The 24,722-nt window shown below is 32.4% G+C and overlaps 1 protein-coding gene across 2 annotated transcripts; it reads left to right on the forward strand.

Annotated features, from left to right (window-relative positions):
• Window positions 1-138: 138 nt before the first annotated feature.
• On the forward strand, window positions 139-14,084 carry LOC130641122 (myosin heavy chain, striated muscle-like). 2 transcript variants are annotated; one of them, XM_057447786.1, is made up of 20 exons: window positions 139-324; window positions 433-589; window positions 677-742; window positions 1,930-2,040; window positions 4,594-4,732; window positions 5,396-5,430; window positions 5,606-6,158; window positions 6,470-6,701; window positions 7,206-7,532; window positions 8,147-8,335; window positions 8,625-8,692; window positions 9,122-9,259; window positions 9,636-9,690; window positions 9,928-10,030; window positions 10,300-10,488; window positions 11,594-11,654; window positions 11,748-11,802; window positions 11,904-11,954; window positions 12,288-12,390; window positions 13,060-14,084. In XM_057447786.1, exons 1-20 carry the CDS (start codon window positions 277-279, stop codon window positions 13,110-13,112), a joined length of 2,733 nt encoding a protein of 910 aa, XP_057303769.1. In that variant the 5' UTR covers window positions 139-276; the 3' UTR covers window positions 13,113-14,084. The 2 variants fall into 2 exon arrangements, with proteins under 2 accessions (XP_057303769.1, XP_057303770.1); XM_057447787.1 differs by lacking the exon at window positions 1,930-2,040.
• Window positions 14,085-24,722: the final 10,638 nt, after the last annotated feature.

Here is a 24,722-nt window from a genome sequence, read left to right on the forward strand (position 1 = left end):
ACATGAATGTAAAGTCTGTTGTGTCATCCATCCATTAAAGATGACATATATATAGACAACATAATATATAATAGACATTATATTTGTGTTGAATATGTAACACTGTTGCAAAGGTTTTATAAATCATAGAAACTCAGCCATGATAATTACTTCCTCGCAAAACCTTGTTATGTTGACAAAATTTATGAATTTTAACAGATGTATACTAGTGCAAAAAATAATTTTTAATGTAGGAAATAAATAAAACCAGAGTAAATATAGTTATTGCCAGGAAAGATGGCATCATTTTTTCGAAAAGCAAAACAAACAAAAGTTAGCAAAGAGGTGCGTCATTTATATTTTGTGTAATTGAAAATCAGAATGTTTCTCAAACGCATGTTTTTAATTTGTACTAACCTCTCATAAATAGTTACTATTTTTTTTAAATTTCAGTCAAAGGAAGGAGAAAAGCAACAGAGGACAGACAGCTTTGATATGTTTTCTGGATTGGAGATTGCACCAACTGCAGAAGTAAAATCAACATCCAATAATTTGAATGATATACAGGATTTGAACTTGGAGATGTCAACAACCAAAGCGCTAACAAAGGGTAAGAGACAGTTATGTTTGACACATTTAGTCACCCATGCTTCCAAGAAATGCACTACTATTTTTTTTAAATCAAAACTATTTTTAGAAGAACATGTTAAACTTCATAAAGGTAAAGACGATGAAGAAGAAGTGTTCCCATTTCTGGTACAAGGTAATTAGACATTTGCTAATGGTGTATAAACCTTTTTTTTAATATACTGAGCAATTTAAAATGTTCTTGATAAATCTGTAAGCTGAAAATGTTGCCGCAAGACGTTCTAGCACTCTTCTTTATGTCATTTTTACGGTCACACTTTTTTATATGTTATGTGTCTGTATATGTTATGTCCAATATTAAAAACACTTAAAGTTAAGCAGGAAATTGTACTCCACAAACATAATAATTCATGAAGAGGTTTGTGCTTGATGTTGGACACTACCTGGCAAAACCTGTAACATTTAGAAAAATTGATTTATTCCTGGAACGTCTGGAAAAACAGCTTTCAAATGATAATCCAGGAAAATATCTTTCTCCTGTTGTTCTTTCTTATGTTAGCCTGATTAGCCTGATTTTCATTTCTTCCAAAATAAAAGGAGAAAAAAAGTCTTTTCTTCCATGGCACTGTTTGTCATTAGTGAGAGAAGTGGAAGTGACAGAAGTCAGGCAGTGCTAGTTGAATGCTAATCTTAATAATGCTGGCTCATTTACGATTACATTTACCCGATTTTATTTTTGAACCATTATAATATGTATTGTTACAGCCTGTTAGGGTTTGTAACATTTTTCTTGAACATCATCGTTGAAAAGTCCTGGAATTTTGTTTTCAAAATTCATTCGTTACTCTCAACAACTACAAGGAACTTTGTGCAAATTAGGTGTTTTCTTATTCTCATTTTTTTAATTTAGGAAAAGTTTAAATTATTCATGGGCATTTTTGACAAGAATTTCTGTAGCTTTCCAATTATGTACAAAATTATGTGATTACGATTGACTTTCTCTTACATATCCATATGTTTAAATTCATAGTGAAATCTTTTTGAGAAACCCATCATTGCCCTTCTTGATTTCAAACTGTTTAAATTAAAAAAATAATTTCTTCCATAATCTGCACAAAAAGGCTCTTATGTAGTTTTATCATTAACTTGTCACCTGATCTTTATATATCACTATCAAATTTTAAAATAATTTAGTCTGTAGATCAAGCATACAGCATACAGTATTTATCTAAAAATTTAAATTAGAAAAAAAATAACTGTATTTTGGTACAAAGTTAATAATCAACGCATATAACGATTATTGTTACTGCTCTATGTTCGATAATGTTATGGTATTTGTATAACTGTGTTTCGATTGATTAGAGACTGACAATACTGACAGCACGCTATCTGAAACAATTGACAAACCAACAGAACATGATATAAATCGACCTGACACAGAAGTTCAAAAATGTCCAACGGACAGTGTGTCTGGTTAGTGGATTATGCTATTATTGTTTTTGTTATTGTTTTGTAGTTGTGTATTTGAGAATAAATGAGAATTCAACATTTTCCCATGCAAAAACTAGCAGGTTTTTGTACTTAAAAAATTTTTAAAAGAAATTTCCAGTAACAAATCCATTTTTTGTTACAAGTACCTATAACCCCAGATATTGTTTTTTAAATAAATTCGTTTTTCTTGACGGCTGCTTCAATCTTCGTGTTTGTTAAAAATTTCAGACCGGCTCCAATTTTTTTTGTGGCAGGTGACCTTGTTACGTAATATTCATGTACCACTCAAATTAATGGCTTCTATTCGCAATAATTAATAATTATTAATATAGTTTCATAGCCAAAAACAATTAATATATCTTCCATACAAAGTTAAAAAAAATCTACTTTTTTTCCAAATCGATCTCTAAACAACAGTTTTGTGATTGAGCAATAAAATAATGTATTAGCAGCAGGTGTGTGCATGATTTCTTTTATTTCAAATTTAAAAGAATTTATTTCAAACAGGTTTTAAAATTTACTGATCTATAATCTATTGACCTTGGCAGGGTATGATGCTCAAATAAGCATTACCAACCTTGTTCCCAAGGGTTGTTATACATAAAAAAAAATCTAACAATCTCTTGCGACAAGGTTGTCTAAGTTGCTCAGTAGATGATATATAGAAAATATATTAAAAAACCAATAAAAAAAGAACACTACTTTAATTCATTCCATGGGACAGAAAGAGACAGAAATTACTGTCTAATTAAAGTTTGTCTTCTTATGATATTTTTCCAATATGCAGTGCAAACATCAATGATCCGGGTTTTGTCCTAAGAACAGTTTAATACAAAAATGTGGGGTAACCTGATTTAAGTTTAGAGTATGCTAACCTTGTCTCCAGGCCTTTAGGTTCTCAACTGCTCTGCACTTCTATGATAATAGCTTTCAAAGCACAAATCATACAAATAATATCCTACAAAACCCTCGTAATTTAGCATTTTTAGCATCATCAAATAACTGCTGTCTCAATTTTCGCCCTTTTAAAATACTGTGGCAGTTTCTAAATCACATCGGTACAATTTACCTGAGGTAATTTTTGAACTCAACAATGCAAAAAATAGTTAAATGCTTAAAAATATTGTAGTTCAACGCAAAAAAAATGGCACATTATTATATGTATTTTAGCGTACTGCAATGATTTAATTCATATACAAGTGGTGACAAACTGCCTACAGCACAAAAAATGTTAATTTATTTTGGTGCTAAGAGTTTGTTTGTGCATTGCTGTAAAAGGCAACCAAACTGTATTCTGGAAAAACAATTTCTTTTTTCGTTGTAATATCTGTTGAATAAAATAGCGCTATCAGTTTGTTGTAACTGTTTCACCATAAAAGTCTTAATATGCAACCGATATGAACAAACAAGATAACAATAATCAATGTTAACAATTGTCTTCCACAGCAATAGTCGCACAAGTAAATACAAACAAGGGCTGTCTCCAACAGCATATAACATTAAAAATCTTGATTGTGATATCAACGATCACTCAGCCAAAATATATCAGCAATACTGGTGTTTCCACACTCTATTGTTTATCTCACCTGGCACATGTGATTGATCAAAGTCCCAGGGATTTGCGATTTTACCCCGGCAAATAATAATACAAAGTGGAAGCAAATGGAAAAAGAATGTGAAACATTTTCAACACTATTTTAAAAGAAATACAGAAAAAACAAATTCCACAATTAATTTTTTTGAAAATTATTTTCTTTTCCCCAAGCAACAATCAAACCTGTAATAATTTATAACATGAAACTATTGTGATTATTATTCATTTTTTATTTCCACAGAACAACGTTTTGGAAGCTTAATCATGAACACGTACCAGAAATAATGTGTTACATAACATAAACACAAAATAAGGCTGCTCGATTTATTATATACGTATATAAGCCAATTAAATTGCAAAAAATGCCATCAATTTAAGAAAAAAAAAGAGAATAGAAAATAATTTGTATTTATTTTAAACTTCAAATTTGTTTTAATATTATTTTAAACGTAATCTGAAGAGCAATTAGTGAAAAATAGGCTTCGGTTTAAAATTAAATAAAATCTTTAACTTTAATTTTACATACGTTAATCTTAAAATTCATGGAAGAGGTTAGAAGTTACACCAAGTGAGTTTTGTGATTTGAATAAAAAATACATATGCTCATTAACAGAAAAAAATTAATAGGGACGATAAGTACCGGCTTAACATTTTATTGAACAAAGAATTTTTTTCTTACTTGTGGCACCGCACCACCTTTAATATTTTATTTTATGCATTTTAATATTAAACATCTTTGAGTTAGAGCTTTTGAACTGTCTTTTCTTTCATGAAGAGTTCTTTTATCACTTGAATCACTTAAAAAATATAAAAAGAAATAAACACAATTTTCTACATCAAATTCTTGCAATAATGTCTGTTGAGGAAAGCTTAAATTGTTTGATTTTCCTACTATACGGGTTTTTTATTCTTTTATATTAACATTACCATGCAAAATTTAGAATTAGAACCAGTTAAAGATATATGTGCCACTGAACCAGCTTCAAATAAACCAACTCCAAACAAGTCAGCAAAGAAAGTGAGAAAGAAAAGAGCCATTAGACCTGGTCAGGGAAATACATCAAATGTGACAACAAACAGGTTTGTGCATAAAAGCGTTTTATCATTAAAAAGGGATTCCAAGGGGAAAATAATATTGGATTTACATTAAACTTAAGAAGGCATTTAAATTTTAAAGTGTTTTTTAATTTTTCAAAAAACTATTTTCGTTACTAGGATGTTGGCACTTGAAGGTTTTAAAATTTAATAATGCTACATAAATTATTATGACATACTAATTGTTTGCCCATGCACCACCTGTTGTACATTTCTATATCGTGTATTCTTGCTCAACCATTAGCATGAAACTATGAATATTTTACTTGAACTAAGGTTATTACTTTGATTTTCGATCACAAGGCTCCTAGATTTTAAATTGGCTCACAGACAGACAGTAAATATTATAGTATAGATAAGGAATAGCAAATGTTGATATTTTATCTAGGTATGGACTTATAGATTTTATAGAAATTATTAATTAACCTTAAAAGCTTGGCCAAGATGAAACTCCATTGCTTGTCTCAGGCCCCTTAAGATTTAAAGTTATCTTGTGGTCTGCAAATATTTAAGTGTCATTTTGTCAAAAAATTTTATGTGATCAATTCAACTCTACACATTGATAAAGTTTGAATTTATATCCCCTAGTAAGTACAAAATTGCTGATGACATAAAATTATCACATCAAGCATTTAATTATTTTTTTAGCAATTTAAAGCAAGGAACTAAAAAGGCAGAAGAAGGTGTGAGATTATTTTGTAATTATAATGATAATGTAAAAATAAATCAAAACAATATTATTTTGTTCCAGCAATGTTACTTGAAAGGTTTTGTAAATGTCCTGTGAAAGCATAACAGATTCTAAGGTAATGTATTATGGCTAGGCTGCTTCTCTAATAACTGTTTATTTCTTGTTAGATACTGTAAGCATTAAATCAGACACTTCAAGTGTTCATTCTGTACAAGATCACGAAGATAACCAATTGAGTTCGGCTAAAGGATCCTTAAATGAAGAAAATGAGCATGTACAGGATCAGGCGTTCCTGGGAAGCTCTTCAAGGATGCAATGCACTGAAGAAATTCAGGTTGAAAGCGATACTGAAATGTGCAGCGTCGATGCCAGCAGTGGGCAACAGTTAGTCAGTGCAAGTGAAATAAAATCCTCTGTTGACCTCCCAATGATATCTACATGTGAAAATAAGGGTTCAGATGATAACCTTTGTTTAAACAACCAATTAACTGATAATGAAAATAATGTAGATAAAAATAGCAGTAATGATTTCGCATCGAGTAAACAAGATCTTGGACTAAAAATCGGTAACGCACACGAAAATTTAATTAAAGACGATGTGGACCAAATATCAGATAGGACTACTAGCAACAAAGAAACGTCCTATGTAATAGAATTGGACGATGACCAGAAGTTGATGCTCATGCTAGAAAGTCTACAATCACAACAAAAAGCTTTACAGTAAGATTATTTAACTTATGAGATACTTATGAGTATTTTAATGTTATTAAAGAATACTACCTATTCGGGCATTCTTTTAAAAGGTGTCACACTGTCAATCTTTTGGTTTGTATAATGTGAAATTCTTGTCTTGAAGCAAAAGTAGCTGCATGTGATATATTCGTAATTTGAATACCAGATTAGGGGCAATAAGAAATTTTTTTGTGAATAAGTTGCAAACGGAGAGTTCTCAGTGTTCCAGTGTTGACTTGCAAATTATCTTGCGTGTTGACGTTACAAAAAGTAAATCAAATGGATCTTCATTTTTTCAGAGTGGAATTAGATGAGTTAGATGAAAAGCAAAATGAACTCATTAGCAACTGGAAATCAGAACACCTAACCGAAAGTGAAATGAAGCTGAGAATAAAAGCACTCAGTGAGAAGCAAGCATTGTTGGTTACCAATGAAAATTATGCTGAAGCTGCAGAAATTGATCAGGAAATTATTGATTTGCAAAATCAGTTTGAAAATATCAAATACATACATCCCATCCTTAATAAGCAGGTATTTAAGACTTTTAGTTATTTTGAAATATGTTGAGCATGCTTTGTCTTAAGAGGGATTCTGTAACTTCACGAAAACAAAAATAAGTGATAAATTCAACTGGTTAACTTTTGAATGTTTGAATGGCAATAATGCACCTCGATGTTTTAACCTTAAGCAATGGTTTAAAACCTTAACGTTCACTCAATTAATAGACAGATATGTGAATACTAGTTGTAAACGTTTAAAACAAAGAAAAAAGTTACAAAAATAATAATAAAAAGGGAAACATAGAATTAAAGTTTCTTTTCTGTATAATTTGTTTGCGTATGTCATGCTATAATGTTTTGTCTGTAAAACATTAAGAAACAATAGAAAAGTGTCACTAACTAAAAAGCTGTTTAATTATCTTATTAGTTAGGAACATTAAAAATTAGAAACCTGGCGTTCCTCTCTGTAAACATCTCAACAGTATTTATTTGTCTACTATTGTCCTATACCTACAAATACCTATCGTCATTTTAGTTTATTGAACTGTTAAAAGAGTTTCACAATGTTCACACAACACAAGAAAATAAGAAGAAAGAACTTTATGAGCAATATAAGGAAATTCTGGATTCACAAAGCCACAGAATAAAAGAAAAAGACAAAATTAAAGAGAAACAACTGGATGATCACGTTTTGGTGTTAAAGGAGAAGAAACTTAAACTGGAAAGAGATTTAAGTCATGCTCAGTTAGATAAAAAACATTTGTTGAAAAACGAAAGTGTACTCAATGAAGAGATTGAGAAAAAGACAACGCTTTTAACCAAAGACAAGAATGCTTTTCTGGAAAAGCGATCAGCAGTACAGGTATATTTTAGCTGGAATTTAAAGTATCACCCAACCATGTCTAGAAATTTATTTGACTTCATCTAGGACCTTTTTAATAACTTTAATTGTTGGAGTGTTTAAGGCATAAAACATAGCTACACAAATTAATTTGTCGAGAATTCCAGAAAAGTGATATAAACTGAATTGAAAATAACTGAAGGAAAATAAATTTTTTGACGGACTTGGTCATTAATGGCACCATCACCTGGGCAATAGCAAACAAGAATATATCTATATTAAATTGATATTTATTGTCAATCCGCTGAAATGGTAGGTCCTAAATCTTTAGTATGTATACAATGCTTTAAATAAAAGCTGTCTTAAAGCTACAACTCTGTTCTTTCTTTGCAATAGAAGTTTCATTTTATTTTTCGCCATGCCCCTTTTTAAAATGTTTCATACGTACCAGCATCTTGCAATTATTTGCTTTCATAAAACAGAGAATTGAATTTAAAGAAGTGACATTGAGTAAAATTTATTATTTTAATAATTTAAAAATATTTAGAAATGCTAAAGTTTGATACTCAGGCCAAATATTATTGTTCCTTGTAAGCAATACCTTTATTATCTAACCCTTTTCTTTATCACAACAGGAAGAAATTACAGACTTAAAGCTGAAACTAGCATTATTAGAAAAAACTGAAGAAGAGTACACCAATAACATTGACAATATTGATCAGCAAATTCAAAGTATCATAAATGAATTTCAACCACGAGTTGAGAGCATTAGGAGGGAAAAGGAAATGACAGAGAAAAATGAACTTCAGATATATTCAGACATGGTAAGACGAACATAATATGGAATGCCTAAACTTTTCTTTTTTTTACTTTAAAAAGGGTTTTATTTGTATGTGTTGCACAATAATCTATATTTATTTTGTTAAATAGGAAATTCATTTATGTTTAAATCTGCTTTGTATACTGAACAAGCTTTTTACAAACTTTGATTTACTAGAAAACGGTGTGGACAATCAATTGTGAATTCCTTTAGTTCTAGTTTCTACTGTAAATCCATAAATAGATGATCATCCATATTTTATTCACGATTTCAAGTTTTTCTTATTTAATTAGGAAGCATTGGTTGTGAAGGAAGAAGCTGTGACAAAAGAGAAAGAGATATTACATGAAGAACAAGAGAAGTAATGTTCCATGTTTTTGCATATTGAAATTTTGGAACTTATTTTCCTAATTCACAAATTTCACAGAAATTTTTTTAAGGAAATTGGAAATAATTCTTCATTGAATTTAAATTTAAAAATTTCACAAAGTAAAACTTGTTTAATAAATATCACAGGAGCTAGGTTTTATAAAATTCCCATGGAACTTAATTTTCTCTAAAATGCTTTAAAAAGTATTTAATGCTTGCACAGAACAGGTTTATATATATATCCAAATCAATGTGGTTTATGTCTTCATAACATGCAACACAGAAATGCTTTCCCTTTTAATCTTCTGCTTCTCAGTGATGTAATGAAGTTAAGAAAACAAACTTTCACATTAAATACATAATACGATGGTATTGATGTACAAATAATAAAAAGTGACTGATGTGTGTACTAACTCTTTAGAAACAAGATGCTCCTGAAAGAATTACAAGCATTTAATGACACCACATCAGATCCAAGCAAGATGGAAATTTTTTCCTTTGATCAAGTATTTAGCAACTCTAAGCTATTGGGAAAGATTGCTGATGAGGAGTACTCCAGGTAAAAAAATATTTTCATCAATATTCATTCTTTGTAAGTCCTTCATCATATGGACAAGGATAAGAATATGGCGTATTGATGAAGAGAGATAACTTCATTCCATCAAAAGGTTACAAGTGGTGATGTTAACGATCTAAGATAATTAAGTTTGTACAGACTGAACTTCTGCAGCAGAATGTAAATAGTCCAGAATAAGTTTTGTATCACTTCATCTTTACTTATTAAGAAATTGAGTATGCATTGTATACTAAAATGGACATGTTGTATTGGTCCAATAGAACGTATTCTTCTATAAATTTCTGCTTCAAAACCTTTTTTGGTAAAAAAAAAAATCTCTCAAAATTATTTTTATTCATATATTTTTATGATTTCGTAGTTTGAAGACACTATTGTCAGAAAGAGAAGAAGAACTGCAACGTATCAAATGTCAGGTTTGTGATTTGTGCTTTTATTGTGCTGTGTTTTTTTCCACTTCAACCTATTATTCTTCTTTTTTACCTGTTTACTTGTTTATATGTAAAAAATTCTTTAATCATTCCATTGTCTTAATTAGCAGGTTTCATTGCCTTTTCAATCGTTGTACAAAAGTTTGTTTAAAAAGTACTACTGAACACAGTCAACCCGCAATTTATATCATCTTGCTTAAAGCAGTCTTTTTTCTCTTCCAGATTCTGGAAAACCAAACTAATCAAAGTAACCTGCAGCGTTCGTTAAATGATCTAGAAACGAAAGTATCTGAATTGCAAGTTTTAAAGCAAGTGGCTGTGAAAGGTGAGCTGTTTTATTATCTTGCTAATCCTTGCACGATGGTATTAGGCCAAGTAAGTACTATCAATACTCTGAAAAAAATCTAGATGTATTTTAGTCAGTGTCAACCAAACTAAGTTTCAGAAGTCATGCTCGCAAAATGAAGCCAAAAAGTTTAAAACAGCTTAAAGTGTAATTTTCAAATTAGTTTTAGTACATACCTTTGTGGAGAAGGTATGTGGCTGTGGACAGTTACTCTGATATTTCTTTCTGAACACTTTTTTTTTACACAGAAAGGAAATTTAAAGAAGCTCAGAAATACTCCGATGAGATTAAAGCTCTCACTGCTGAAGGTAAAGCAAAGCAAGAAACAGTTTGTCAGCTGGACGCAGCTATCAAACAGCAACAACCTGAAGCTGAAAAGTTAAAAGATTTAGTAAAGGAGGTGGAGAAAAATTTTCAAAAACAAGAAATTAAATATGGTAGGTGAAAAGGATTTTTGTCAGTACTTAATCAATTACAAGTGTTCATTATATAAACTATGCAAGTTTATCATTAGCAAAAAAATATTCCGAACGTGATTAGCTAAGAGAAGAGACATAAATACAATAAATGATTGCATATGTTTGTTAGTCCAAGTTTTGTGTAAAAGCAAATGAGATTCTAAATACATTCTTAGGAGAAATAAAATGGGTGGCCATGCATATTTCACAGAGGCAAGGCTATACTGTAATGTTCTTAACTTGTACTAATTTTTTCCATATCAAAGTTATCATTTACCATTCTGGGAGAAACGAGCCTAGCTAGCTATATTTGTTTAACAATTCGACGTGGAAGATTAGATATAAAACAGGTAAAAACAAAGGCAAATGCACCTTAAATATAAAGTATAAAAATCGAACTATCTTTAATGTATTTAGTTACTAATATTTCCAACCTCATCTTAACAATATTTTTAATAATTTTCAAAATTACGCATTCAACTATATGACCAAATTAGTTCTAATAATGTGTTTATTTACCTTGCGGAATGGCTCAGAAAGTAATGGCACAAAAATATCATATTTACTCTGTTATTTATATTATGCTGACTGCATTGGCCAAATGACGCCCATTTTAAAGAAATACTTTAAAAACACTCCTTTTCCAAAAGATTATTTCCATGCTTAGATATATATAGTTACAACTCATCTAAATATTTTGTTCTGTTTATAATAAAAACTCTGCCATTCAAGTGCATTTAAAGCTCCCATTTGAGCTAGCACAACACCTGCTCAACTAGACAACTGCCTAAGATATCCATCCTATTCTCATATTGAACGTTAGGCAGAAGTGGTCGATTCACACTTTTATAGTCTCTGGCATGAATCGGTCAGGGTTTGATCCCAAGACCTTCCGCACTTCAGGAAAACGCTCTACCACAAGGCCACTACCACATTTAGATATTAGCTTAACTTCCAACAACTGCCGGGAGAATTGTTTAATGCAATGTCTTATTAGTTTGTTCCGTCCTTAATAGATAATATTGAATCGAAATTTTGTAATACTAGTTGACTATAATTATTACATTGTTGTTTTTACTTTTAGATATGCAAATAATAAAGAACTTAAAAGAGGCTCAAAAGGAAGCTGAAGAAACTCTAAACAGGTGCATTTATTGTTGTTTGCTGTTTGCGCTGACCAGCAGGTATCATTTTAACATATAAACGTAACAGTATTTGTTATATATTTTATCTTTTAGTCACCCACACATTTGGATTAGGCAGACTATAGAATTACAACTTGATTATTTCAAGGTAATACCACACGTGAGATAGTATGCTTGTGCTTGTCTTTGATCACAATAGTGTCCTTTTGTGCAGTTGTTGTTAGCGTCTCTGAAAATGATATTGTTTAGAGCATTGTCCAAAGTTTGGAAACAAAACATGATTTAAATGAACACAATCCGGTGAGCATACACACTTTTTATTACTGGTGTAAAAATTACATCTAAGGTGCTTTCGTTTAGCACTTAATTCAACTTATAGACAAATTTTGTGTATCAATTGTTAGATTTTGTGGGAAAAATACTTCTAATAAAACCTAAGAAAATACAGGATATAGGATACAAATTTATATATCGTTTTCTCCTTATATTCCATTAAGATATAAAATTTTAAGATGAGCACATTCTTTATTTTTTGTCAAATTTATGTTTAATATTCATGTTACTGCAAAACTGCTATTTTTGTTTTTTGTTTGCTATTCGTATTATTACTTTTGTTTTTTTCTTTGTCCTAAGGCTGACAACCAAGGAGTGAACAAGATGGAGTTACAACTTGAAATTGAAGAACTAGAAGCCAAACTAAAACTAGTTGTAGATGAAGAGGACTGGGAAACAGCAGGTAATTCATGTTCTCAGACTTTGTGAAATTATATCAAGGTTATGATTTAGTTGAATTTTACCTGTTTCAGAACTTAAATAAAGCAGTACCTTCTTAAAATATGACAACAATACTTCCATTGTGACTGTCCTGTAAGGATTACTGTGCAGCCGAATTCTGGATGTAGTTTTTACATAAGTTTGGTAAATAGTTTAAGAAATCGTTGTCAATGTTCAAAAAATGACTTTTTAAAAAATAGGTGTGTAAATAGAATATTTTTACGAACTGATATAATCACAATATTCTCAGTCTTCTTTAAATTTTTATTTCATCAAAAGATTCGCTAATGTATGAGAACAGATAAAAACTAAAATGAAGGTATTAAGTTAATATTTGAAAAAAACCCAGCAATTTCTCTCTCCATAAATCTATTTCCTTTTGAGCTGATGTATCAGCACGTGTTTTTATTTTATCAATTAAAATTTTTCTGACCACAATCTTAGAAAATCTTCTTCCTAACTGGACATTAGTATTCTACTGAAATGATCAACAGTGTTTTGGAGAGCTTAAAACAATTTTAAAAAAATTTGGCCTACAAGGGTTTAGGTAATCAATAGAACAATTTTGATTCTGGTATTTAATTTCCAAAGCTAAAGAGAAGTTATTATTTCTGGTTACTTTCTGCTTTAGACAAACTAAATTATGAAATTGAAGCAAAACAAGAACTGATGAAGAAATGCTAAATTGGCGAAGAAAATTATGTTGTTACAAGTACTTTTAAATTAAATTATTTTTTATAGTTACTATTTTAAATTTATACAAAATTTTGGAATTATCAAGCAGTTGAGATTATGCAAACGCGACAAAATGCGACAAAACATCTAATCTACCAAATATACATTTGACATTATATTTTATATTATATATGTTCCAACATGAGGTAAATGTTACCTAAATGAAAATGTTAAAGTTATGATATTATTATGCCTATGCAGCAGATACTTTTAATATGTTATGCAGGTATTTTAGTTAGTCTTCACTGTAAATAAGCCTAGTTCAAATTGAATTCAGGTATCGAGCTAAGCACTAGTATAAAAATAAATTATATAACACGTTGCTATAAATTCTGCTTTTCCATTGGAAAGTTAAGGTAAATTCTAAAACAGGGAATATTTTGGAAAAAGATATTACAATGTAACCTCTGAAGAGCGCTATTAGTAATTCTAGAAACACTAAAACGAGGAAAAATAATTCTTTAAATGCAATAAAAACAAAGTACAATTTACTAGACTGTCAATTATTTATATTGACACTAGTACGAACATCTTCAAACGAAAAAAAAAACAGGGCTGAAATCTTTGTCTATTATCTTTTCTTTTATCTTTTCATCTGTTTTTATTTGTATACTTTCGCGTGCTTCATATTTCCAACGTCAACAAACTGTCTGAAGGTTAGTGAGAAAAATTAATACATCTATTGAAAACGTTCTGATCAAATGATTCCAATTTAAATGTCTTGCCAAAATAAAATTTCTTCCTGGTAACTGGTTCACAGTTAATCAAATCCTTAGGTGAGATGTTTAAGCTGTTTAAGCTTTAGGGTCACTATGAGTGGCTATCCAGGAATACATAATAAAAATGGCGTTATAAACCCAAACGAATTATTAAACTTATTCTGATCCTGTATCTGTAACTTAGTGCTTATGCAATTTTAAAGTCCTTTACTTTACTTAGCTGTACTGTTAATACTATGTAAGGCTTGCTTAAACTTTCTGCATGTGCCTGAAGAAATTGTCTAATCTTTCACACACAAGATAAAGATAGTTGTTTATTACAGTTTGCCAATTTTACCAAAGCATTTAGCTTTTTGAAATTTGACTTAGGTTAATTCCTAAAATTTATGTGCTTTGTCTTGGAAAAGAAAACCTAATATATTTTATTTAAATGTTCACTGATAACCAATTATAAATATAAATGCACAATGTCTCTTTTTGTTTCTCAGGTATATTCTTAGGATGAAAATAATTTCTGGATCTCTTACCCCTACTAACTGTAGCATAAAAGACCAATAAAGTAACATTTTTATACTTGACTTGCATGATCAACTCATTGTAATGTCGTTTTATTTTTTCTTATTTACTTCGTTGGTTGCTAGTTATTCATACATTTGACCCAAACTTCGCCCTTTCGTGATTCGCTCCATTTCATTCCACACACAAAACACTCCAATCCTCCTCCCTTTCATCATTTTGAACTTTCTCTGCTTTCTTCTTTCCTGATCATTTCCGCTTTTTAAAACCAACTTACTTTTTTTTTTGTCTGATCTTTTTTCTTTTTCATTGGTTTCAATGATTTTATCAATGAATTCAACTGGTGAGATAACATTAGATTCGAGTGGAAAAATACCACTTGTTTTAAATATAGAAGCAACATTCTCAATTGATAAACATATTGATTTAACATATGCGAGACTTGAAGTAACTTGGATCATGCAAACTGATTATATAAAGACCATTTTCCTTTGCAAAATCAACCAAATGTTTTTTTGTGTGCGAATTATATCCATCTAAAATCAAAAGTACTTTATTTTATTGAGAGCACCTTGTATGTTTAACAAAATGTTTGACATATCTCATAAAAATCTCTGATCAATCACCTCTGCCATTTTCAAGTTCCTTGTTGAATGGATGTACAATTTTGTTTTTCTCAGTATAGTCATACATCACTCTCATTAGATCAATAATGGTGAGACCATTAAAACTACCTTCCATCTTTTTTATTTGCTTGACTAATTGTCCTTCTTGTCCGGAGTTAAAACCTGACGAATAGGTGCTAACACTTTTTTGTGCATACTTTCAGAAGTTAAAAGTTTGATTTATTTTTCACTCTTCGGTGAAGAGCATCTTTAAGTACAGCAAATACCTGAGCTGCTTTCTCATGCTATTTCCCTCATTATTAACAGCATTAATAGCGGATTGCATGCTATCTAAACTCCACTTACCGCAGTCGTTCTTCCTTTTGTAGTTACGAAACATGACAGTAATCGCATTTATATATTTTATCTGGAAAAACATTGCATAAATAATAACTTAATAATCATATGCTGCACAAAATTGTACAGAAAAAAAACATAAAAGCACACAGATTAGTAACTTGGTCTGGTCAACAAGTAAAGTCCAACTAGCATAAATATTCGGTATTTAAAAAAACCCAAAAAATTCACACAACTAGAATAAATTAAACTTTTTATTGACAAAAATTTTAGCAACTACTAAAAATTTATCTAAAATTTCAGGTACAATGAGAAAAAATTGTATGAAACATAAACATTTTCCTTTGTGCTTGCCCTGTCAATTTTCGCAATGTTTACATATCACTTTCAAGCTACCATCATAAAAAATTCGCAGCCCGCATACTCAGTTGCAAAAACAGACATTTCTAGTCTAACGTCTAAGCTTTCCCCACGTTACGCTGTAGTTTTTTGCTAGAGTCAAAAACCCTGATATCAAAAAATATAACTTGACTAGTTAACCAAGATCTTCTCACAGTTCTGTTTACTCTTACTTGATTTGCTTTATTTGCTCGTTGGCTAGAGATTTTTTGATTTTTCATTGTTGCAGTTCAAAATAAATAGAATACACACTTCTTTCAGCAATGTTCCGTATTTAAGTGTGCCATTTCGCAGAAAATGGAAAATGTGCCAGTCTCCATCCATACCTAATGTTTATTAGATTTCAGGATATTGGTTAAAAAGTGCACAGCCTTTCTTTGTAATTGAAAGAGTTATAATTCAGTAACATACACCTGTTTCTTGAATTTCTATAGATTGTTCAGCTATTTCTGTATTTCACTCCTTGTGCTTCATATCTCCTCCAGAATATTTTTAAAAGTTTCTAAAATTGTGTAAAGTGCAACCAGAATATAGCACTAGTAATCAACCCCACTGAGGAGGGTGTGCGGGGTGGTTATTTTAGTTGCGTCACTAATAAACTCTAGTCTAGTTTTAATGTTTCTTTTTATACTATAAAATATAACTGCTTTTTTAAAGACTTGTGACTTCTTCGTATACTTTTTCAATTTCTTCTGCATTACTTCTTAAGCTTATAATTCCATCTTATTGTTTTCATTGCGCTGAGAAGATAGGAGAACACTATTGCTTTCAATGCTACAAAATTTACAAACCTAATTTACATTTACTGACAACATTGGAAATACCTTTGCCGTTGAATTTCGTATTTTCATGTCATATTTCTCAGTGGTGTCACCATTTTGTAAGTAACAATGACATGTTGTGAAGAGATTCATTGCATCTTATCGCAACCCAAATAAAGAACAAGTTCCTTTCAAGATCGGTGAGTGTATGTCTCCCATCCCGCAGCGCGTTAGACGTGAAAAATATGGCATTCATAGATTGGTTATCCTTGTGAATGGATCCTGCTTCTATGCTACACTATGTATCCTAGAGATCAATAACGACAATTCAAATTTCTAATTTTGTGAAATGCTTAACTTTATTTAGCATAGCATTCCCATTTATAAACACACATACTTCATAGCAGTCCATTCGTTCCATGATATTAGGCTGGTTTGCCTAAACTGGTTAAATTGCTGGTTTTCACCCAGTGATACAGTAAATTCTTAGCTAAGGTAAACATTATACCTTTATATATCACCTGTCAACCTTTGCATCAGTTGACTGAAATTAACAAGTCAGCCGTTTAGAGCAGCTTGGATTTTTTACACAGTAACAAATTTTTTGCATGTTTTCTTCTGTGAAGGTCTTTTATAATAGAACATTGCGTTTCTAGTTTTTATTGTTAAAAAAATTAGCAACTGGATCATTTGAATTATTTAGATCAAGTTTTTAAATTTTGAAAAAAAATTAAGTGTTTTACTTTTATCAATTTTTTACGTTGTTCAAAGAATAAATAGATAAATAAAATAAATAAATTTTATTTTGTTTATTTATCAATCTACTTGGTGTTGTTTGTTTCTGATACATTTTTTTTTCTTTTTAATAATTTTTTATATCTGACAGCAGCTCAATCTCTCAACTCAAGCGTAATTTTTCATTTAGATACTGCTCCATATTCAATACATGCAATTTATCATACTTCTTTTCATCCCTTATAACGTTATTAAACAAAATTTTTCCAGGGTACCTGATAAAAAACAAAGGCTTTCGTTAATTTCAATATCATCACACAACCATCTTTAGAGAATAACTTTTATTCACTTTAATTATAATGGAGAAGTCAACCAGGACTTCTCCATTATCACTGGAGAAGTTCTGGTTGACGTAAATATTTGTACCTTACAATTTCCTACCTTGTGCAAAAATTGGCTTTTCATCTTTTAAGTTTAAAAGCTTTGTAACAATTGTTTTTGGTTTGTCTTTCCGACGTTGTCCAGTTCTATGTGGTCTTTCAATCTGTACGCCTTGTACAGCCATTTATTTGCAGAAAAAGTTATGCTCCTTTTCTTCCATGTTCTTCCAAGTCTTTGCACTTTCTTGAAGTTCGTTAATACGTAAATTATTCCTTCTATCTGTTTCCAGAGTAACAATTTTTTATGTCTTTATTTTAAAGTTTGTTTAAACTTTAATTATTCTTTCTATTTCATTTCGATCAAAGCGAAATTGTCATGAAAACGCCACCTAAATCCTATTAAAAATCTGCGTTTTGTTCTCGAGAAAGGGACTTTAAATAACAACCACGGCTCCAACCACATTGCTAAATAACAGACACGTTGTTATCTTTCTGGGGCTTGTTGTTGCGGTTGCGACGAAGGGTAAATTTCGCATTCGCAGTCTAGATCTCGATCACACGCGCACAAGAAAATTTTAAAAAGTGGCTACTCATACATAGGTTGGTAAAACGAATGGAAGGTCACAGATGACATGGGGTATTAAAAAATTTGCTAAATGAATGAATGATTTATTCACACCTCCCTTTTTGCACTAGCGTCAAGAAAAAAACATATTTAACGCTCAAGTTTATCAGTAACCTGATCCGTTTAATCCTCCTGATCCACCTCAACCTGATGCTGTTGGTGCTATTGGTGGTGCTGTTGGTGGTGCTCCTACCGCTCCTGGTACTGAAAAACCTACTATGCCTCGTTATATTTATAAGGACAATCAATTTGATATTTCTGAACGTCAGATTACATCTACGTATCGTTTTGTTGTTCCTGTTACAAATCAATTTAGTGGTGAGGAAGTTCATTTCTTCCCTTGGGAAAGTATTGCTATGTGTCATCATAAAGGTCAGATTATTGGTGCTACTAAGAATTCCTGGTTTTGGCGTTTGAAGAAAGTCGATTGTAATTTCCGTGATCTTGTCTGTCATGCCGAGATTCCAATTTCCGCTAATGCATTTTACCCAATTGAGCTGAAACATATTAATATGATGTATATTGATCAAGGTGCTCCTTTGTGTCCACGTACTTCTGTTATTGACTCTCCTTCTCAATTACAAGTTTGGGAAGATTTTGTTGAGAATCAGCAGCATGGTGCTATGACTAAGCCTCTTCCTACTACCTGTGTTAAAGCTGTTTCTTTTGCTAAGACAAAGGATATTCAATATGATACTAATGTTTGGATTCGTAAGAATGTTACCGAAGGTGATCAATTTGATTTTCACTATGAGCCAACTGTTAATTACTGGCGTCATCGTACTGATATGTTGGAATTTGGTCGTTGTGCTCGTAAACGTCCTAATGCTGGTACTCCTTCATTTCAGACATTTACCAATGTTGTTCGTTGTGATTATCTGGGCGGTTTACTCGACCCTCCTTCTCATGGTCTTGGTCCTGATGGTAATCAGTGGCAGACACCGCTATGTGTCATTAATAAGAACCCTACTACTCCCTGTTTGAAACAATATCTTTCTGTTGATCATGGTAAATACGGTCAAGCCGGTAATGTTGTGTCTTATGAAGATATGACTAAGATTTCAGCGAGTTGGGGTACCTTTTGTAAAGTTTTTAATGGTTTGAATCCTGTTCCTGTTTATGATGTTCATCCTATGAAGCCTATCCTGTTTTCCTTCAGTCGATTTATGAAAGGCGATAATGTTCAGCCCTATCGTGTTTATGGTGAGATTCAGATTACCCATACTATTGAGGTTCTTAAGAATCATATGTTTCATTCCAATCATTCTGACAATTGGTGGCCTTGTGAAGTTTCTGGCACGAATATGACTCCTCCTATTATGTTTGGTGAAGTTCCTGTTTACTACAGTTCTGGTGATAAGAGCGTTATTAATCAAACTGGTGTTGACCGTCGTGAGAATGCTCAATTTCGTCCGTTTCAAGTTTACAATCCTCACGTTTACAGTATTACTAATGCTACTGTTGGTGAACAAGAATCTGAAGAGGAGATCACAGACTCTAAACAAGAAGAATAGACATTTTGTTTTTGTATATATTTAAAGGAAAGAATTTACAATCTTACTACAATATGATGTTGTTATTATTGCGTTTTCCTGTAAATTAAAATGTCCGTATTTTTCATACAATACCTTTGCAATGTGTTTTCCGTGTTTCTTCATTAATACTATACTCCCTTCTTTTATTCTTTCCTTTAATGGTGTGTTCATCGTTATTATCGTCGCTCTGTTCTTGATCGCGTTGTATTCTTTGCTTACGTGTATTGTTACATCTCTCGCTGTGTGTCCGTTCATCGTTACCACTACTGGTCTTTTTGGTACCGGAATTGGTGTTTTGTACTTCACGTCCGATTCCAAATTTGCGTTTCCTTCATAGCGCCTTTAAGATTTGTACCACGTCTTCTGTTTCCATTAAGCATTCTTCACATCTGTATATGTCTGCTCCAGGTAAATTCTCTAGCCAGAATGTATTGCTTGCGTTTTTTAACGGAGTTTCCGATTTCGTATGTTTCATATGGTTTAAGTAATAGATCCATCAGTGTTGTCTTTCCACTATCGCTTGATCCAATGAAGATTAGTGTGTTCTTTCTTCCTCCTCTTCCATCCAATACTGTGTAGATTGATTCCATTAGGTCCATGAAGTCCATTTGGTTTTCTTTTGCGACTGATGCGATGAACTGACATGCTGATCCTGCTGCAATTATTATGTCTTCATCTGTTTCACATTCGTCGCATAGTCTTACTTTTTTGCATTCACAGTCGAAGTCGTCCATTCGGTTTATTGCGTCGTGATACGTTAGCTGTTCAACTTTTTGTCGGTTGATTTGGTACAGATGTTTTTTTAGTGATTCCACGATTCTTGGTTGCATTTTTGTTACCGCCTTTACCAGCCTGTCGTTTGTTGCCAGTATTGTTTGGAAGTGCTTTTCGTTTCTTACTCCTTCTTCTGTTAGTATTGTTACTAACTGTTGTCTTACGCTTTGGAACGCTATGTTGCTGTTTGGTTCGCCGCTGCTATCTTTGGGAGCATTAAATATCGCATAATTCATCCATTCTAAATATATTTAGTTTTTTAAAATATGTTGTACAAAGCCTCTAATTATAAATATAAGCTCTGGACTATAATCGTAATCAAATATACCATCTCTGTCAACTAGTTCGTCTTCTTCGTTATCTCTTTCGACATCTATTGTTAACGTTTGTTTTCGTTCTGGCTCCTCGTCCATGTCGTCTCCTTCTTGCGCTGTGAAGCATACATCTCTGCTGAATCCCATTGTGTCCTTGTCCCAATGTAATCCTTGTATGTTGCATCTTTCGTTGCAGTGTTCGCACATCCATCTCCCGTCGATGCATTTGTAGACGTCGTTGCTTCTTGCAGTTTCTTTGACATCGTAGTCTCGTTGCATCTTTAACCACAAGTCGCTTGCTTTTTTGTTTCTTTTTCTCCATTCTGCTTGTTCCACTATCGTGTTGATGTATTCATCCTCTTCATATTCCGCTTGTGCTCGTAAGTCTTCTTCATATGCTTCTCGTAGCTCATCTTCATCCAGTATTCTATTCGAGTAGTTCGGCTGTACATCGTTTTTTGTAACAGGTGTCACAGTTTTCCTCTTCTTCGTCGGTTCTGTGTCGTTTGTTACAGGATCGAAGAGAATTTTCCTCTTGATCGAAGTCACGTTCTTCTTTTTCTGCTTCTCTTCTTTTGAGGTAGGCTCGCAGATTGTCGAGATGCTCTCTGTTTTTGACCATAATTTGGTAGATTTCGCATCCGCATGTCTTACACTTATTGGTGTTACCCGTCTTTTGGATTTGTTTGCAGCCTTGACAGTGTGTACTTCCGAGCCGATTAAAATAGGCTCGGTTGATGACTCTCCTGTCGATAAGTCTCTTCCCTGTTGCATCGCTCCGCCACGAGATAATGGCGTGTGCATGATATCGTTCTTTGTTCTTGCAGCCTCTATGGAAAAGTGTGTCTCCGGATTTTCCATATGCTTTGATGAGCTCTCGCACTTCTTTTTCGAATCCTTCGAAGTCGTGACATTCACCTTCGGAGTCGTGATATTTTCCTCCTGAGAACACTGCATGACTTAATACAAAGTTAAGTCCTCCAATATTTTCTTTTAATATTTCGTTCTCTTTTATTGCGTATTCTTGTATCTTTCTTGACATGTCGTCCGTACCGTAGCTTGTCTCTAACTGAATGCCTATCCTCTTATTTATACTTTTTTATTGTAATAATATAATATTTATTAAAGCCTCTATAATAATACCCACGTATTATTATAGAGGCTTAAAGCCTATAGACTATTGTTTACTCACGCATGCGCGCGCTGCAGGCCCAGCCCTGCGGGCTGTTTCCAGAGTAACAATTTTTTATGTATTTTTTTTAAAGTTTGTTTAAACTTGAATTATTCTTTTCACTTTATTTCGATCAAAGCGAAATTGTCATGTAAACGCCACCTAAATCCTATTAAAATCTGCGTTTTGTTCTCTAGAAAGGGACTTTAAATAACAACCACGACCCCCCGCCACACTGCTAAATAACAGACATAAATATGCCTGGTGAACTAAGTCTTGTTCAAAATCTGCGTGTTTTGCCTTCTCCAAAAAAAATGTGGGTAATTTTCTTGCCTATATTGTTATCTTTCTGGGGCTTGTTGTTGCGGTTGCGACGAAGGGTAAATTTCCCATGTGCAGTCTAGATCCCGATCACACGCGCACCAGAAAATTTTAAAAAGTGGCTAGTCATACATAGGTTAGTAACGAATAGAAGGTCACAGATGACATGGGGTATTAAAAAATTTGCTAAATGAATGAATGATTTATTCACACCTCCCTTTTTTGCACTAGCGTCAAGAAAAAAACATATTTAACGCTCAAGTTTATCAGTGTATGTGTGGAAGTCTCTTTACGTTCATTCATCATGTAATTAAAAAAAACCTAAATTTTGATATATGTTAAAGTTTAAGAAACGGATATCGTATTATTTATCCTGTGCTTTACTCAAGCGTAGTTTTCCATTTAGAGGCTGCTTCATATTTAATACATACAGCAGGCTTCGAATTAACGCTTATAAAGTGATTCGTGCTCTGGCCTTGTCGAGAGGGTTTGTTTGGTTTGGATTGGAAACCCTTTCAATCAATGTAAAGTGTCACATGGCCCTGCCAAGATGAATTTCCATTATAACGCCTCTTTACTCTTCAACAAAAGCCTACCCGTTTTTTTAAGTCTGACGAAGCGACAAGCCTTTTTTCTCGATTGGAGGTAATGGAACCCAGATCTGTTAAGTTCCCGGATCGTTGCAATATGCAGAGCCGTAAATGTGCTATCAGATAGACAAAGTTTCTGTACAACGAGGTTAATGCTGTGCACGTCACGCATTGACAATTTTCTAGGAGCACCTTTGTTATACTTTCTTTTGCATGCCGATATATTGACGACTTGGTATATTGCGGATACATCTCAATTATCCGTTTCCCTTTACTCCCTCTTGCTGATAAATACAGCTATTTCTGCAGAATGTCTTGATGATATTTTGGGTACATTTTACAGACTCCTCGCCCCTTTCTCAATGTTACAATACCGTTACGGGGTACCCTGGGTTTCCAACATTGAGAGAGGGTTTTTTTAAAACAAATTTTCAGACTAATTTGCCCCCAATTTATTATGCAAATGATTGTAGACGAAAATGAATTAGCAATTCATTAACCTGCTCTTCACCAATGAGATCAGCTCATCTTTCGGCCAAGTAAAAGTATCTAACAGTGTTACCTGATTTTTAAACACAGGCGAAAGCATTACATCTTAAAGCGATTTTCCGTACTATCGCTAATTCTGATTTTATTTTTAGTTCGTAAGTTTAAAAGATCTACCCAATCGCTATAAGGACGTTTCTGTTTTGCTAAATAGTACGCAGTATTAAATTTAATATCTAGCGATACTTTATTCTTTGAGTGCATCTTCTTTAATTCACGATCAATAGGTGTATTCTGGACCACACTTTCAAGGTATTGTTCGCCACCTAAATCTGTTTTTTCACAGTCTTAAACATGGCACTTCTGAAGAGGCAACATGCTAAAGTTGTTTTCACTGTTCGGTACATATAATTTCCAAAGGTTAGAAAGTGAGTTTGTCGACTTCATTTACAAGGAAAAAAAATTCTTATGGGCTATGCATGGTCTATTTGAAGATGCAAAGGATGCAACTTTTTAGCAAATATATCCCTCGTATCATACCACATTTATAAAAGGATTTAAATGTGTTTTGAAAATGATCTGAATTCATTCAATATTGTTTAAAGATGTTCTCTGATCTACTACTTAAAAAGCCATTACATGATTTATCATCTTGGTTGATTTCAGTTACAGTTAGATATTCTCCACAATCTTTTTTTACAATTTAGTTTTAAGCACTGTATTATTGACATTATATTTTTTAAAACTTTGTGCGAATCAATTTTTATAACAAAAAAACAGGTGGCACATAAAGTCACAAGTTCTTGCTTTCCCAATATTTTTGGTGCCAAGCAATTATAACAAAAAGTATGTTTACATGTCTTTGTCACAGGTTTCTGTGCAATATTGTGACACAACTGACCACTGCAGAGGCTAACATAATAGTTAGCAGTGGTGTTAAACCGGATATATTTCAGATACATCTCAATTACCCATTTCCCTCTCACTCCCCCTTGCTGATAAAGTACAGCTATATCTGCAGAATGTCTTGATGATATTTTGGGTACATTTTACAGACCTCTCCCCCTTTTCTCAATGTTGAAATACCGTTACGGGGTTCCCTGGGTTTCCAACATTGAGAAATAGGGGAAGGGGTTCAAATTTCAGAGTGCAGACTGAAGCAATGCAGCAGTGTTGTTATATATAGCAAAACAGAACTTCGACATGACGACAATTGACATTGAGGACTTACAAAATGTTGTATATTCCAACCTCAGTGGAGATTTTCTTTT

The sequence above is a fragment of the Hydractinia symbiolongicarpus genome, chromosome 4, assembly GCF_029227915.1.
Source record: "Hydractinia symbiolongicarpus strain clone_291-10 chromosome 4, HSymV2.1, whole genome shotgun sequence".
Taxonomy (NCBI): Eukaryota; Metazoa; Cnidaria; class Hydrozoa; order Anthoathecata; family Hydractiniidae; genus Hydractinia; species Hydractinia symbiolongicarpus.

Excerpts from the sequence above, each read along its gene's own strand:
- LOC130641122 (XM_057447786.1), top strand. The coding sequence starts at position 277 with ATGGCATCATTTTTTCGAAAAGCAAAACAAACAAAAGTTAGCAAAGAG. Across the intron at positions 6,702-7,205 it reads ATCCCATCCTTAATAAGCAG|TTTATTGAACTGTTAAAAGA; the intron begins GTATTTAAGACT and ends TCGTCATTTTAG. Across the intron at positions 7,533-8,146 it reads AAAAGCGATCAGCAGTACAG|GAAGAAATTACAGACTTAAA; the intron begins GTATATTTTAGC and ends TTATCACAACAG.